This window comes from Pteropus alecto, unplaced genomic scaffold (genome assembly GCF_000325575.1).
Source record: "Pteropus alecto unplaced genomic scaffold, ASM32557v1 scaffold78, whole genome shotgun sequence".
Lineage (NCBI taxonomy): Eukaryota > Metazoa > Chordata > Mammalia > Chiroptera > Pteropodidae > Pteropus > Pteropus alecto.
In genome coordinates this window covers 18,030,747-18,048,094 of record NW_006443124.1, presented here as the reverse complement: position 1 = coordinate 18,048,094, position 17,348 = coordinate 18,030,747, and the positions used below count along the sequence as shown (strand labels likewise).

General features: G+C 42.6%; 1 protein-coding gene across 1 annotated transcript; it reads right to left on the bottom strand.

Moving 5' to 3' along the window:
• Positions 1-1,088: 1,088 nt before the first annotated feature.
• TRIM58 (tripartite motif containing 58) lies at positions 1,089-13,036 on the bottom strand. The gene is made up of 6 exons (XM_006923279.1): positions 12,617-13,036; positions 10,323-10,418; positions 7,456-7,686; positions 5,642-5,664; positions 5,450-5,550; positions 1,089-1,709 (listed from the first exon to the last, which is right to left on the bottom strand). The coding sequence occupies exons 1-6, from the start codon at positions 13,034-13,036 to the stop codon at positions 1,120-1,122; spliced, it is 1,461 nt and encodes a 486-aa protein (XP_006923341.1). The 3' UTR covers positions 1,089-1,119.
• Positions 13,037-17,348: the final 4,312 nt, after the last annotated feature.

Sequence of the window (17,348 nt, the reverse complement as noted above, 5' to 3'; positions counted from 1 at the left end):
TGTTAACCCTGGTGATGGAGTGGTTAACACCCAAGCATGTGCTTCTTTCCCCCAGATCACACATGAAGGAAGCCCAAGGACATGCCTGGTCTGAGAGTATTGAGAGAGATGTTATTATTGCCACTGTTCCCAAATGAGAGATCAAGGGGGAGAACATTTGCTGAGGATTACACATAAGTGTATCAAACATGAATGCAGAAATCTTAGCTTAATATAGGATTCATCAATAAAGTATGTAGATCTGGAAATAGAGTTTGATGAGATCGTTCCATTTCTAAAGTTATTATATTCTATATGCACCTTCAAATGCAAAACATCTAGAAAATAATGTTTAAAAACTTAGAAAGAAAAGTATGTTACTGGAAAGTATGTTATTGAAAAATAAGCAAAAGATTTAGTAAAAAAAAATATTCCAAGAAGAGAGAAACACCATAAAATTCTTGCTGCAGTTAAAGAGGAGAGTTAAAGTTTTGGCAGATTATTATTAAAGTTTACTAAATCTACCATTAATAATAATTGTTTATCATTTAAACATTTAGCATCGAGCATTTTGGCACTTGGTTAGCAATTATTTATTAGCTACAAAAGTAAAGAACAAGAAAGAGGGAGAGAGGGAAACAGACACAGAGGCAAAGAGACAAGAGAGAAGGGAGAGAATGAGAGAAGAGAGAAGAGAAGGAGAAACACAACTGCAGTTCTGATGTAGGAATGAAACCAGACAGTTCTCAGTTTAAGAACTACCATTCCTAATGGATAAGATGCGGGCAACTTGGAATAAAAGGATACAAAAGGAATGAGAAATGATAATGAATGTGTAGATATCTTTGTCTAATGCAAGATTCGTCCATTTGGAGACATTCACCAGGAAGTGTGTGGAGCCAGCTAGACAAGGAGAAATGAGATTGTTCTATTTCTAATATTATTATGCTCCACAACTCTCCTCCAAGAATAAATATTTCATGCATTGTCTTTTGTCCCCATGGAAAAATGTCCTTAGCAACGGTAACTAAGTGCTGGCTTAAATGGGGACATCTGTTGAGACTTCTTTCACACTTGCATATCTTCCACTCTACTCCAGGAAGCATCGCTGCGCTTGGAGTGCTTCTGGGGAACAAAATTTTAGGAATGGTCATCTCTAATGGTAGAAGAGGGGTCAGGATGACCCCCAGATGCCCAGTTTCCTGATTTTGCTTCTGTCATAGGTGGCAGGACAAGAGGAGCCGTGTCACAGATGAAGAAGTAAGGTCGGAGAAGACCAGTAAACAGCTGGCTAAATGTGTAGATGTAACACCCGCTGGTGAGGTTGTAAAAGGAGATTTCACCAGCTTCATAGTCCAAGAAAATACCAACGCAACGAGGTCGTTCCAGGTGCAGGAGGGGCACAGATGGGGAGGCGAGGACCATGTACTCATTCCCTTTCAGCAGCCACATGGCCCAGACTCCGTTCTCAGGAGATGGCGTGGTTTCCCCCTTCCTTGGCATTGCATCTTGACAGACTCCTAAACCCCACTCTGCTCTTTCCTCAACCATGACCTCCCAGTAATGCCTCCCTGATGAGAAGTTCTGCAAACCCAGGATACAGGGCCACGTGTCAAATCGCTCCGAGTTGTTGGGGACATCCCGCCACAGTTCTCCGTCCTGCACACTGCGCAGGTCAGCAGTCAAGAGGAGGCTTGGATGTGCTGTTGCAGGGTCCAGCTTTACATCAACTGGGGAAATAATTCGGGGGACATGTAAAAGCATGAAAAAGGCTGGTAAAAGCTTGATACTGAGCAGACATACCATTCTTCATTCTAACCACTCCTAGAGAAAACAAAATAAGTATTTTACCTTGTGGGTCACTGGGAATCTTCCTCATCCCTTTTGGGTGTATCCCACTGCCACCTCTACATGATCCAGGGCTCACTAGCACCCACTGAAAACACGAGCACCAACGCCATGAGACAGTGAGTGCATGACTGGTCAGCATCCTCCAACCTACACCCAAAGCACTTGGGTGCTATTAGGAGTATCATTCACATTTAAAATAAAAATTAAATACCCCTTGAGATGTATTTTTTGTCTCAAAAACTATAGGATAATTTAGTTAATAGTAAATCCATCACGTTCAAGGCCATGTTTCTGTGGTAGGCAGAATTCAGAGACAGCCCCCGTGCCCCTCAGACCCTGGTGGCACTCTCATAATGCTATTATGCCTCATGACAAGAGGGGAGTCTACCTGGGTGGGTCAAATATAATCACATCAACCTTTTTAAAATCAGAAAGGTTTCTCTAGTTATTGGGCTGGTGGCAGAAGAGAAAGTCAAGGAGATCTATATTTGATTTTTCACCCTGACTTTAAAGATGCAGGTGTTGCCCCATGAAGAGAAAGGCAAGAGACCTTCAGCTGATAGTCAGTAAGAAAATGGGAAGCTCAGTCCCACAGCCTCATGGCAATGTGTGATGCTAACAACCTGAATAAGCTTGGAAGTGATGTTTCCCCAAGCCATTCATAGAAGCTTAGCCTGGCCAACAGGCTAAGTGATCTTGTGAAACCCTAAGCAGAGAAGCCAGCCGATCCTACCTGGGGGTCTGATCTACAGAACTTTGAGCTAATGAATAGCTGTGATTTTAAGCAGGTAAGTCTGTGGCAATTCATTACACAGCAATAGGAAAGTAATACTGATACTGTGAAATCCCAGGGCAATTGACCTGAAATTTTACTTATACACATAATTAACAAGAACATCTACATGTGAAATCTAAATGCAAAGGAAAGATATAAAATATTTGATGTCTTCTCTTTATAAACAATCAAAAAAAGTAAATTTCATTAATATAGTCAAATTGTTAATATCGTAATATCAAATACCACTACTACAACTGCTGTTTTTATTTGTCTCTGAGTCACTTCTAGTAATGTTTTATTGATACCCACACCTGAGTGGATCACTCATGTAGCACATCATCTATGCTGACCCATGTAACCACCCTCTAGGTGGCCAGTATCACCCCCACATTATAGATGAGGACATTCAAAGTCAAAGAGTTTATGTAATTTCCCTAAACTCTAGAAATTGCAAATAATAGGGATGGAAATGTGGGTCTCTGTAGGATTGTGTCAGCCTATTAATATGATAGGTCTTCCTACATCATTCTTGCTTCTGGGCACTTCTGTACTCCATTTACAAGAAAATAAATCTGTGAAGTGGTTTTTAATAAAGTCCATCTCCAGTTCCTCTCTTTACCCCTTCTCTTTTAAACTTAATCACCATAGCCAAACAACACCCTAACAATCTGCTCCTGCCCATCTTCTCAGAGACCTCCACAGTGACCAGCGGGTGGGCATCTTAAATGGCTTCTCCGCTGAGGATCCTTCTGTCCTGGGACACCTCCCTTCTCCTTTCCTGACACCAGTCAGCGTGCTTCCTCCCTCCCTGCTCTCTTACTGGCCCGCCACCCCTCCCTGGTCTCCTTGCCTGCTTTCTCTTCTTCTCCATCCCGGCAATGGCCTCAGAGCTGGGATCTCTCTTCTTTTTTCTCAGCTCAGTGAGTTCTTGGGCTGGATGGCTCAGTGCTTTAGTGATATTTCAATCATATGCTTACTGATTCTAAATGCATATCTCCAGCCTAGACCTTTCTCCTCAAAGTCCATATTTGTGAATTCCTCAAATGACCTGATATCAACATTTGGATAGTGAACATTCTTCACAACACTGTCCAAAACTCCAGCTTCCTTCCTCTGTCCTATCCGCAGCCGCACCCATCAATGTAAATGGCAACCTTATTATATCAATTTTGGAGATTTAAACCTGGAAACCACTTCCTTTCTCTGACACCTCAGGTCTACCTGAGCAGCAAGTCTTCCCAGCTCTATCTTCAAAATATATGCAAATTCTCTCCATTCTCAGCACCTCCACTACCAGCACTATGTTTCAATTCATAATCATCTCTGATTGAATTATTGCTAAGATCCTAACTGCTTTTTCCACTTCAAGCCTTGCCCCTCTGTAATTGATTCTCAATCAATCCCACAAAATATTAACCCTAGTGTGCTATTTCTTCACATACAACTGTTTATTGACCTCCTATTTCACTCAGAGGTAAAGCGTTCTGTTCAGTGGCCTGCCCATAGGGTCCTGCACTGCAGGCTTGACCACTGCAGCCTGGGCCTCCTCAGGGCTCCTGAACACCTCCCACCATCCTTCTCTGGAACACTCTCCTCCAGATCTGATATCTGCTGTCTACCCTCTATCAGATGAGGTCTTCCCTATCACAAAATTCAAAAGTGGATGCCCTGTCCCCATAACTTCTGGTCATCCTCACTTTATGCCTTTTTTCAATATCCTGTGTCATCTTCTAACATTTTCTGTATATTGCATAATGTAAGTAAATATTTTCAACATGAAGCTATGAATCTGTAGGATTTTATTGTTCAGTGCTATATTCCAATGTTTAGAAAAGTAGCATAAAAATATAGTACTATTTATTGAAATGATTGATTATTTGATGCAGTAAATGTAATTGGAAATATGAGAACACAGATTCTGAAAGTGTAATAACTTGCAACGGTTTATGCAGTATTACTTTCCTATTGTTGTCTATCAGAATATAGATTAAATCATTGAACAAGACTGGTAAAGACAGGTTTTCTCATTATGGGACAAAGTTGTTTCCCATTAAGTACTGAAACCACTATGTTGTATAATGTAAGTAACAGTGTATTTTCATTGCTTGGGATAAGTTGGATTTAAAAAAAAAAGAAATGTTAAAAGCCAGAAACATTCAGTCAGTTATTTTTATGTGGCTTTTTAAACTCTCTAATTTAAGCAACTCACCAAGTTGACATAATAAAATAAACCAAACTTATTATTTAATACTCTGTAATGCTTTCATATTATTGTTTTTGTTTTGTTTTCAAATGCATTTCACTTAGTCTTTCAAACATTACTATTTTTAGCATTTTATAAATAAGGAAACATTTTTTGGAACTAATGTTACTCATGTGACAGCTGATAAGCCCACTGTTCTAATCAAATGCAGTTTATATGGGTGTCCGGGACTCTGAGGTTCTCCAGCCCCCTTTCTTCTGGGCATGGTGCTCTCTCCCATTCCCCTATCGTTTACCTTTGCCATGAGACTCGCCCCCCGCCCCCGCACCTGTAACTTCTGCTGGAAGCCTGTGCATCACTTCAGCACGGCCTCAGCAGCTGTGTGTGGCTCATGGTGACCTTCTTCCACCAAAGGCTACTAGCCAAGGGAAGGAGCTGCACTCTATCTGCACGTCCAAGAATGAGATGATGTGAAACAGAAGTCTCTGCGATCCAGTAATAAACTAAAAACATGATCTCAAAATAAAACTTTGGTGATTCTACTCATCAAATTTTGGGTTCTGCTTAATACTGCACTGACTGGTGCAGGGACAGCCAGGTCCCAGGCACCACAGTCCCCATGCTAAGATGCAGCCTACCTTGGAACTTCTTCAGCATCTCTCTCATCCCAGGGATGCAGCACCGTGTCTTCAGTTCCATAGGGATGGTCTCCGGTTCCAGCCGTGGGACACTCTTACTTCTGAGAAGAGCACAGAACCCAGAGCTTTCAGGCCCCCGCCAACCTCCTAGGCCTCTCCCAACCCATCCTCTGCTTCGGAAGGCAAACATACCGGCTCAGAGCACCCTGTACACCCTGAAAGTGAAAGAAAAATGGAAGCAGGTGTAAGACCTCCAAGTTGCTTTTGACAGACACGGGACAAACCATGAACATCTCTTTAGGAATTATTGGAAATCATAAACGATTAAGGTAAAGAACGATTAAGGTAAAAAACGATTAAGGAGACATGAATCTCTCTTAATAAAAGCCAAAAATAGGCTGTTGTTGAATTTTCTCATAAATTTAAAATAATAGAATCAGTTTGTCTCTATTAGAATAGAATTAGACTGCATGAAATTTTGGTTTATACCCATGATATCTACTAGTTTAACTATTTTCCAAACTTATAATCGGCATTTGGATGTTTTAAGAGTTACATTTTGCAACAAATGTAAGTAGGGTTAGGGTAAAAACAGATCTTGAATATCTGCAGAATTTATATGAGAAATAGTGAAAGATATAGACATAAAACGTTATTCTCAATATCTCTATAAGAAAACCCCAAATTCCTCATTCTTTGAACCATCGCACCATATCTATGGACTCATATGCAAGTAGGTTACATAAGTGGATAAAAATGGGAGTCATCCATATCTAGCAACATTTTATCTCAAGGCAGATTATTAAATAAATCAACTGCATTACATTTCTCCTCTCCCTCTAAAGATAATCACCTATCAGATTAATTTTTATAAAGCAGATAAATGATTAATTTTACTTTTCATGGGACTGGCAGGCCTTGGTCTTAACCACGGGGTGTAAAATGTAGCTTATTGGTACTGGGGAAGAAAGGTGAGGATAAAAATAAAAATAAATTATTTGAGTATATTCTCCCTAAGAGTTGTTAAAAAATAAATCTTTTAAATATTTATTTGGCACTAATGAATGCTCATTTAAAATAAGTTGTGTTTTGAGATATGATAAATAATGATTGTTATTGAAAATGCTGAAGAATACTGAAGTTCTTGTGTTTATTTACTGTCTGAAATTTTTTTAAAATAATCCCCTTCTGACCCTTAGTTTGCTCACAAGAAAAAATGTATAGCAACAGCAACAACAATTTTTATTTTTACTTATAGACATCTTGAAAACAAAATGGGACAAATTAAATAAAATGCTTTGTAAATCCCTTCATTTAATGACCACTGTGCGACCAGTGCCCTTGAGTCACTGTACTTGTCTGAGGATGCCAAGTAGTTTAGAAATCATGAATGAGTCCTGGGAATGAGCTAAAATAAAGTGTGCTCAAAGACTTTCTGTCACCATGATATGCATCCACTAGGGACATTTCTGATTCACTAGGAATAAAAACAAGTATCTCCTTCTCCCTGCTGTTTGTCTATTCAATAACCCACGTAGGTTGTGAGCAAGCTGCATAGAGCCTATGTGCTTCCTTCTTGCTGTGCCTGGAATAGGCATGTGAGATGGGTAAGGAATTAGCATTTGCCTTAAATTTTAACATGAAAATTCTTAGCTGGACAATTTAAAATTTATTTATTTGTTTGGCTGTTTCTTGAGACAGGTTACCAAAGACTTTTTGGATTGGCCATTACTAAATACAGCAATGTAGTCATTGACAGGTTGACTGTGAAGTTTTATGAAGTGTTTTTCAGCCAACATAATGTAGGTTGTCCTTTTCCTGTTTAATTTTATATAAATCATCCAATTAATTTTAATGTTTAAAAACATTTAAGTTTTTCTCTTTACTGGGCACCCTTTTAGATGTTTCTGTAGAGTCCCTCTGATGAAGACACTGTCCTAGTAAGTTCTGGATGTCCTATCCCTCAAGAGCAGTCGGCAGGCAGCTGCTTGTCCCCTTGGCCTCACCTCCAGCAGCCCCAGGGCCGGGCGCTGGCATCTGTCCTCCAGCTCCTCAGCCAGCTCCTTCAGGGCCCGGCTCTGCTGGCCCAACTGGCTCTTGCTGTCCCGCAGCCTCTGAAGGGTGGCCCTCTCCTCCTGCTCCAGCCTCCGTAGCTGCAGCTGCTCCTCCTGGGCCAGGAAGCCACGGTACTTCTCAAACTCCAGCCTGAAGCGCTGCCTCTGCATTTCCACCTTCTCCTGGAGTGACATCGAGAACGCCAGAATGGAACGCAGTGCCTGGCTGCCACCATCATGGACTGAGAGGAGACTGGACAGGCCAGGTCTGCATGAGTTCAGCTCCTGCACCCTGTGAACTGACCAGCTGCATTTGAAAAATGCACCCAGAAACCGGAGGCCACTTACATGAGTGGTGGCCTGGCAGAGCTATCAAACTGAGAGTTTAAGAAAGACTGTTGGATTCGAACTAGGTAATGATGTACTTTTACATTCAAGTTTCAGCACCATATACAGAATGTGGGAACAGAGCAGTGTGGGCCTTAGAATTAAAAGCTACTAAGTCCTTGAGCGGAGCCACCAACATAGAACAGTCTCACAACAGAAGTTAAAATTTACTCTTAGAGGAATCGCCCTTGTAGAAACAACTGAATTATGAAGAGCAATTAGAGAGGCCTGGGTTTGTAAAGGTGAATAAGAAAAGGCTTAGAGATGAGAGAATGTGCACATTCCTTCCAGCAGGTGACCGTGGAGCCCTAAGGCGAGTGCCCTCTGTACAGCCAGGAAAGGGCTAAGCTGTCCTCGGAACCAGAACCAATATCAGGGTGAGCTCCATGGAATTACTCTGATTTCCACTCAAATCTCACAGCTACATCTTTTGAATAGACTGAAGGAGCATACTCTGACATAGCATTATTCTATCTAAAATATGACATTATAGAGACTGGTATGTGAAAAAATATCTCTAAACTGAGTCCTAAATTGTTCTCCTACAGTCTCTTGGCATTTGGATTCCATAGCCCATGTTTAAACATATAGCATCATGGTTTGATTAAAGAGCATAAGCTGTCACCTTTAAAAAATCAACAGTAGTTCTCCTCAAACCTCATAGGACTCATGTGCACATTCTCTGTCTCCAAGCTTTTTCTTATTCATGTTTACAAACCCAGGCCTCTCTAATCTCTCTTCATAATTCAGTTGTTTCCACAAGTGTTCATTCTAGTGACACAATTTCCAATCTCCTCTTTGTCCTACCACTTTCTAAGCCACTAAATTCTAATAATCCTCATCGCTTTAAAATGAACCAGCTCTGAATTTCATAATGTGATCTGAGAATACAACTCATGTAATTCTCTCCCATGTAGGAGGTTGCTGAGGGGTGGGTCTGACAACTCTGTCACTGAAAAGATGTATGGTCATATGCAGGGTGTGAAAGTGGGGTTGGGGGCAACTCATCTTTCCCTCACATCATCCTTTTCACTACTACAATTATGTCTACAGATACAGGAAGGAGGAAGGTTTTTGTAGAATTTACAGGTTATTTTATCAAACCTGAGCCTGTTGTATTTGGCTCACATGGCCACGTTCTCACTGGTAAAGATTATGAGCTTTACTTGGCTTAGAACAGTAATTCTAGCATCATTTCCACTTTAGAATAACCAGTAGAGGTTTTAAAAAACATAGGACTGAGGTCTCGATGTGGAGTTTCTGGTTTTGTATGTCTGTGGTCAGGTCAGGACTGAAAATAATTGACTTGGGTTATTAGCCTAAAAAGAAGAAAACTTATCAATAAATGTTTAGCATTGCATATAAATACATAACTATGGAAAACATAAGACATCACAGAAGAAAAACATAGCAAAAGTGGTCCTTATGGAAATATCTGTCTGAGGATACAGGATAAGACCACTTTTTCAAGAAAAGAAGAAGGAAAGAATTAGAAAAACATAGAAAATAATGTAGAAGATGGGGTATTTGGAGGACAAAGAATAAAATAAGTCCTCTATATGGTATATAATTTTTAAATTAACATTTCACGTATAGTTTCTATATATAGTTTCTCAATCTACATAGACACTGTTTGACCAGATTATTCTTTGTTGTGAAAATTGGGAGTGAGAGGGCTGTCCTATGCATTGTAAGGTGTTTATCATTCCTGGCTTCAACTCATTATATGCCAGTAGCATACCCACTCATCCCTGGTTGTGATAAGAAGAAATATCTAGATACGGCAAAATGTCCATTGAATGGCAAAACTGCCCTAGACAGAATCATTCTGTGTGTGTGTGTGTGTGGAGACCATGGAATTTTAAAACTTTAGTTCAGTTCAAAACCATTATTAGTGTCCTTGTGGCAAGCACTGTGCTGGGCATCATTGTGTGTGTGTGTGTGTGTGTGTGTGTGAATGGGTAAGGAAGCAATGAGCCAAGGATGCATAGAAGAGAGAACACATATATGTACAGCTGGAAGGAGGCTAAAAGTTCAGTCACCCTCCTCAGTGTAAAATGGATCCCTTCTAGCTGAATGACATCTACATCAATGCTATTAAATGTTTATTTTTCGTTCATCCGACAAATACATTTGTAAGATCACAGTGGCAGTCTGAGACTCTGCCCTAGATATCAGGAATGCAGCAGTGAGTTATGGAGAGATCAAGACGGGCAAAGCTGTTTTTGTGACTCAGCTTATGGTACTGTCAGGGATAATAACACGGATGTCTAACAACCTGAGGGGGTGAGATTATCCAGGATGACACAGGGGTGTTTTTCTTGGGCACATGTGTAGATGGAACAAGTGTGTTGGCACAGAGAGATGGCTGGATAACCCAAATTTGGAACCTTTAGGCAGACATGCCTCTTGAAGCCCCAATATTCCCATACCTTCCAAATGACAGTTTTCTTCCCCACATTGGCCTCCTGTGTCAGAGTCTCCTCCATTTCTTTTCTCACCAGCTCCAGGGCCATCCGGAGCTTTGCCTGTTTGGGAAGATACACAGAGACCATGCCAGGTGCTCTCCTTCAGCACCTAACGCTGACAAGGTGTGTCAGGAGCTGTGACAATCACCTAAAACAGGCCCTGGACATACAAATATGTCCAACCTCACTAATAACTAAGTTAAACATAAATATACTTTTACATGTTAATACTAGACATAATCAAAGATTTATCTAAACATACATTCATCGTGGCATCATTTAAAATGGTAAAACTGTCACTAACCAACATGTTAAAACTAGGCGATGATTTTATTTTATATTAAAGGATAAAATTAAAATAAGGTGCTGCAGAATATTTAATAAGAAATTCTCACAATTATAAAGTCTGTTAAAATAAGTATATTTTATGTTCTGTGACACCAATTTTTAAAAAAATGTGGTTGTGATGAATATATAAAAACTAGGCAGAGGTCAGTGAAAATGTTCAATAGATAAAATCTCATCTACTAGTGCTTGGTTGAAAAGCAGTGCTATTCTTTACATCTATATATTTCAATTTCTTAAAATTACTTATTATTTTATAATCAGAAAAGTGTTTATTATTATTAGGCCAGAAGAAACTATGTGAATTAGCATTTACTCAATGGAAAAGAAATTCAGGTTGTAAATTTTACAAGGAGCAAAAATATAATGGAAATCAAATCTCCTTTCAACCCTAGGCCCTTTGCTAGAGGCAAAAACATACTTTATTTACAGAGAGCACACACAAAGATACACATACACACACATTTTAAACCCCATCTGAAGTCATTCCCAAGTCCTACATACCAATTCTTTTAAAAAGAGAATATTATAATATAATGCTCGCAAAACAGCAGTAGGATTCATGAGGATTTAACATGATGACGGAAGTGGCATTTGTTTTAGAGTTCGCAAAGAACAGAACAAGTTGACACTTGTAGATGGAAAAAAAACACTCCCTCAGATAGAAATTGTGAACAAAAGCAACGAGGTGACTAAGGTATGGTGTGCTTGGGGACAAGTGATTAGGCTAATTTTGCTGGATCTTATGGCTGGTTAAGACAGCAGCTGTAGCAACAGAACATAGGGCCCTCACAAGTCTAGACTGACAGGCTGAGAAGCTCAGTAGATACCTATTTGGTTTTAATTGAAAGACTACTAAAATACAGAGAACTTCTCTAGAAATATTATATTAGCCATACTCTGTATGGTACTTTCAGGATAAAAAGGCGGCAGAAACATTTTGCAATAATCTAGATAGAAAATAGCTAGCATCTGAGTTTTATAGATGACAACAGAAATCAAAAAGAAAAACTAAGACATATATTTCCAGACATATAGATCCAGAGGGAAGTTGAGGGGATAAATGTCCCAAACTCTGATTTAAAATAATAAAACAAAGTTTTAAAATAATGAAAAATTTAAGAAAGTTAATATTTGCAATTTATTTCATTGAGATAGTACTTCAGATAAACATGTCAGTAAATAAGACCTGGACTTTCGTTGTGCTGATGGCTGTTCCAGACCTGTAAATTTAAATGTATAGAATACCTCCAAAAACATCTGAGAGCATTAGCATACTCACAGATGTGCCTTCTGGAGCAAATACTCATATGAGACACCTCGTCACCGAAGATGCTCATATCCTAAGTCCCCAAATATGAGTCGAATAAAGACCTGACCTGTGCACTTAGCACCTGGATTCCTACTTCAGAGCCTTGTGACCACTGAGGTGCTATTTCTAAATAATGCTTAAACCTGAGGGTCGTTCTGGTAACAGGATGGATTAACGTAAACACTACGCAAAAGCAAGGCATTATGTCAGTAGTCGTTGTTAGGAGCATTTACCATAAAGATGCACACCTGTAACGAAGAACCAAATGGAGGACACAGCCCTTCATACGATACTCTAGCTGTGGGACCCAGAGCATCGGCATCGGGAAAACGAGACCAGCCAGAAAGCACAGGGCCAGTGAAGGCTACCTGGGAGGGAAACACTATCCAGAGCGGGGACTGCCAGGAGCAAATGCAAGGAGCCCGGACCTGAGTGCGCGCTGTGCGCGGGAGGGCGAGGGGCGGGGAGAGCAGGTGAGGGAAACATCCAGACCAGGTGCTGGCTTGTGGCCTTGTAGGTAGGCAGCTCATCGAACACCTGCGCTCGGCGCGCTCGCGTCAGAGGATACTTCAGCGCCGCCCGCCTACAGAGCGCGGCTCACCTGGTGGCGCTGGGCAGCCTCCTGCAGCGGTGCGGTGCAGTGTCCCCTGTGCTCGGGTGCGGTGTCGCATACCCAGCACAGCGCCGCCTGATCCTCCTCGCAGAAGCGGCTCAGCTCCTGGCCATGGCGCTCGCACAGCGCCCTGGTCGACCCCGCGCCCAGTCCCAGCTGCCGTACGCCATCCACTAGGCTGGCCAGCTGCCGGTTGGGCCGGAAGCCCTCCCGCGAGAAGGGCCCGCGGCACTGCGGACATGCGTACAGGCCGCCTTGCGCGCTGTCCGACTTGTCGCAGAACTCGGAGATGCAGCGCAGGCAGAAGCTGTGGCCGCAGTCCACGCTGACCGGCTCCTGAAGGAAGTCAAGGCACACAGGGCACCGCGCCTCCTCTCGTAGCCACTGCCCGGGAGCCCCCGCGGCCATGCCCGCCGGCCGTGCTGTCTCTGTCCTGGTCTGTCCTCGGAAGGGGCCCTGCCTAACGCCCAGGTCATGGCTGGTCTTATCAGCCGGCTCAAGTTCAGGATGCCAAAGGAGCCACTCCCAGGGAGAAGTGACAGCACAGAGGCCTCTGACCATCAGGGTATATTAGCACCCTAGCCACCCCGCACCTCCACCCCAGGCCTCTGGGTAACTGTACATTTCTAACTGGAGCCAGTTGCTTTGCTCCTTGAGGAGGCTCTGCTGTTTCAACCGCCAAGAAAGGCGCAGAGGAGCTCCTTCCACTACATTCTGTGCTGCCCTGTGGCCTTCTCATCCTTATATGCATAAAGATTTCTTAAAATCCTTTCTAATTCTCCATTTTTCTACCCCCGTTAATTAGCTCAGGACAAAGAAATGAGTAGATTAGATGAAGGGAACCTGCCTGTGATGATAACAGGCCTGCAGCTCAGCAAAAACTCAGAACACTTGGATATACATCTGGCTCCGTTCAGTAAGGGTCCTATAAGGACTGCTCAAGGATTATTATAATTGTTCCAAAGCCTATCTCAGAGGTGATAATGCTGCAGGCAAATGCATTTGTCAAAAGGAACAGTCAGGCAGAGCCCATCAGTGCCGCTGTTCCTGTGACATGGGGACACTGATAAAGACACGGAAGGAGCAGGGATATTTGAGAGGATGGGATCCCCATCCAGAATGAGTATGGTGAGGTCATCAGGTCATTGGAAAGTAGACAAGAGTGGGAGTTTCTGCCAGCCAAGCAATGTATAATTTCCCTTTTGTTGACTTTGAAGTGATGGTAGACATGTTTGAGGTATATCGTCCGCTCTGTCAGCACACGTGTGCTGGTAGCTGGGGCCTCAGATGTAAGGAACATGGCCCAGTTCTCAAGGAGCCTTGGATCTGTCAGAGCTGATAGGATTGCAAACTAACAACTTGGAAAAGGACTCGCAGCTGCTGCAAGAATATAATGGAAGACTCTAAACCAGCCAGGAGGCAAGCTGGGCACTGGGGTCTTGGAACTAACGCCTGATCTTGCCACCTGATTCTGCCAGGTGAGCACAAGCCAAAGTGTAAGGGGCCTGACAAGGAGAATATTGAGTGGGCACAGAGCACAGGAGCCGGGGTGGAGGGGTGCCTGCGGTGGAGGGGTGGTGTCAGCAGATGGGGATGAGTGGCTGCAGATAAAGTTCCAGTGTGAGGCAGGATCAGATGACTCAGGTCCTTGAGGCTCCCATGTGAGACTTCTGGGTCCCTATTCTACGGTCTCAGGCTTGGAGCTTTGGTAGAGGGCAGAGTCTAAAGGTTTTGAGGCCTTCTGCCTAAAGGTTAGGTGAATGATGAAAATGGATAGATTTCTTGAGAGCAAATGTAGACAGGTATGAGCAAACACAAGGTTGGAAAAGAAAGGAAAAGCACAGAGGGCTCTGTGACAGAAAAGCATGCCCTGCCCCAGGCTGAAGACTGTCCACTTACTGGCTGAGGCACTTTAGAGCAGCTGTGTCAACCTCCTGTGCTCACTTCCTGTGACATGTGAGGACAGAGCTAGGCCGCTCAGAGGGTTAAATGAGCGATAGATATCACACATTTGGTACAAGTCCAGGCATGTAGTGAGCATATTTAAAGAAAAAGAGAAGACACAGCAAAATGAATGGCAGAGGGCAGTGGGGTGGAATGCAGGCCACCTGAGGGCATGCATGTCTTTCTATTTTGTTCAGTGTGGTAACTCCAGGACCTTGAAGAGCAGACACCCAATAAATGCTGGCAGAATAAGTAAGCAAATAAATGAACAGAATAAATGCAGTTTATCCTAGAAGCCAATGGACGAGAGAATTTCAAAGGTGACCACATAATGTAAAATGTGAGATCCATGTTTTTCTACATTTTACATATATGATCATGCTTTTTGGTGCTATGACTCTGGGAGATGCTGGAACCTGTTTAATTTGGAGACATAATAATGCAATGTATTCGCTCAAATGTATAAAGGGAGAGATAGTATGGCTCATCTAGGTCAGGTTCCCTGGTGTCTAGGAGCTTAAGAGGGGGTCCCTGGTTCTGCCATGGAAGCTGTAGTGGTTTTCAGGAGGGTGAAGTGGACTGGGTGAGCTGACACCAGCTGGCATGTCTCCCTGACTGGTTTTACGAGTGCTGGGCTCTGTCTCCACATTGGTAGGTGAGGACGGCCACTCTCTCCCACTGCCCAGGCACATAGGAAATTGTGGGCATCATCATAACTAGTATCCTTCGTGCATAGCACAATGTGAAGGGCCTCCCATGCACGGCACGTTCTCATTTAGTGGGGTTGGTCTGGCTTAAACTTGTATTTTCTCATGATATTTCTTCTGATTAAATGAAATTCACCTGTGTTCATGCTGATGCAGCTGCCCTGACCCTCACCGATGCCATCCTCTGACTCACGTGCAGTTTGCTTGGTTCCAAACCTTTTAGCTGACACGAGCCTCCACGCCATACACCCTCTATGGGTGTCCTGACAGCATGGGGACCTTCTCCCGCTCATCTTCCTACCGTCTTTGTCATCATGGCTTCGGGCTCCTGAACGCTTCTCCCTGGGTCTCTCCCACCGCCCCCCCGCCCCGCACTGCCAACACCTTTTATCCCCAGTCCTTTCCACCAGGGCTCTCAGGGCTCTCAGGGCTCCCTGGCCACACCCTTTGCCTCAGTTTGGGGGATTTACACTCTCCTAGCCCCAAGCTCAGTCCACTCAAAAAAAAAAAAAAAAACCTCAAAGCAACAGTCACCGATGCAGCATTTTACTTCCTGCTTGTGGTTTTTATAAGGATGTCCGCTGTTTTCAGCAGTTGTGCATGCACTTTGGCTGTTTCTTATATCTAGAGACTATATCAAAGACACTGAGCCAAGGTTTTTCCTCTGTGCACAGCCACACTGCCCCATGTCCAGGCACCTCCATACTAGGTGGAAGGAATTCCAAGGTCCGTGTGAAGCAAAGAAGTCTCCGGATCTAGGGAGAGCCCAGATCTCTGACACGCTGCTGGTGCTGTGGGTGAAAGGCTTCCCACACAAACGCGCCTGCTAACAAAGGTGATTTATATAGTAAGATTATAAACAGTGGTTCACATTAAAAGTAATTGAACAGATCCAAGGACAAGAATGTATTCTATTCATATTTTTATTCTAAAGTCCCTTCACGCTGGACCTGCACAGAGTAAGGGGCCAATAAAGCTTCTAGAATAAATTAACATATGCAACGTACTCTGTGACTAGGCTTGTGGTCACTCTTTGAAGATGTTGTAAACACCTGCATGTTAGACATGAGAACCTCAAGGTGTGAGCAAATGTGGGGACCCTGTGTTCACTCTAGTTCTAAGTCTGTTTTCTATGATGCCTGGTGTGCAGACCAGTAAAAGCATGGACTTCTTCCATCAATGGACTTGCTCCAGCTGTCAGGTTCAAATGCCAGAGCTACTGAAACCCTACGTCACTCATATAAACATGTACTCATTTCCTTTGGTGCCTCTTTGAGCTTGTTTCCACTAATAAAGCCTTGAATAGCCCAGAAAACAATGCACTTGGTGAAAGACAGAGATTCAAAACTGGAATAGATGTGTATTCAAACATGGTGCTCTGACATACCCCTATGTGACCCTGGTGGGTGAAATGAGTCCTTTCATAAAACTTATATGGGATATTATGCATGGATGGTCTTGCATCTAATATGTATTCAACAATTCTTGCCCAACCCCTCACTCCCCAACAGCATAGAGAACCTGAGAGAAAGGAAGGAAAGTGAAAATCTTCACACTCTATTCAGTTGTGTGCAGGGCTGGTCATTCTGAAGTGTTCATATCTCCACTTTGTATGCCACATGGGGACAAAAAAACAAGAAGGTTCTCTTCCTACTTATGTGCCAGGAATCTTATAAAGACAAGACAAATGATCTGCTCATTTCAAGATGTAGCTGTCTTGAAGAATTATTGATCCCTAGACTGGTGATTTGTCTTCTGTGGCTAGTTGTCTCAAATACTTGACCAGCTTTATTCAAGTATTTGATTGTAGAGAGTGGTTTTAAATTATAAACAATCATCTTGCCCAAGTTTGTGCTTGGACATAAAGGAATCCTAAAAAATACAATATCATCCATCTCTCTATTGCAAAGATAACACAAGGTATGCCTTATATTCAGAATGGCCCTAGCACATCATATAAATACATAGAGAATGCACTAAGCAATGCGATATAATGTTTGGGTAAACCTCATTTTTACTTTATAAGACAATTAAAATAAAGATAAAATGTTTGAAAAGATCTGTAGAAA

Bases quoted from the DNA above. Each gene is read 5' to 3' on its own strand.
- TRIM58 (XM_006923279.1), bottom strand. From the start codon at position 13,036: ATGGCCGCGGGGGCTCCCGGGCAGTGGCTACGAGAGGAGGCGCGGTGC. The intron at 5,665-7,455 runs GTGAGGCCAAGG...TTTCACTTTCAG, and splicing joins CGGCCCTGGGGCTGCTGGAG to GGTGTACAGGGTGCTCTGAG. The intron at 1,710-5,449 runs GTAGGCTGCATC...TTATTTCCCCAG, and splicing joins GATGCTGAAGAAGTTCCAAG to TTGATGTAAAGCTGGACCCT.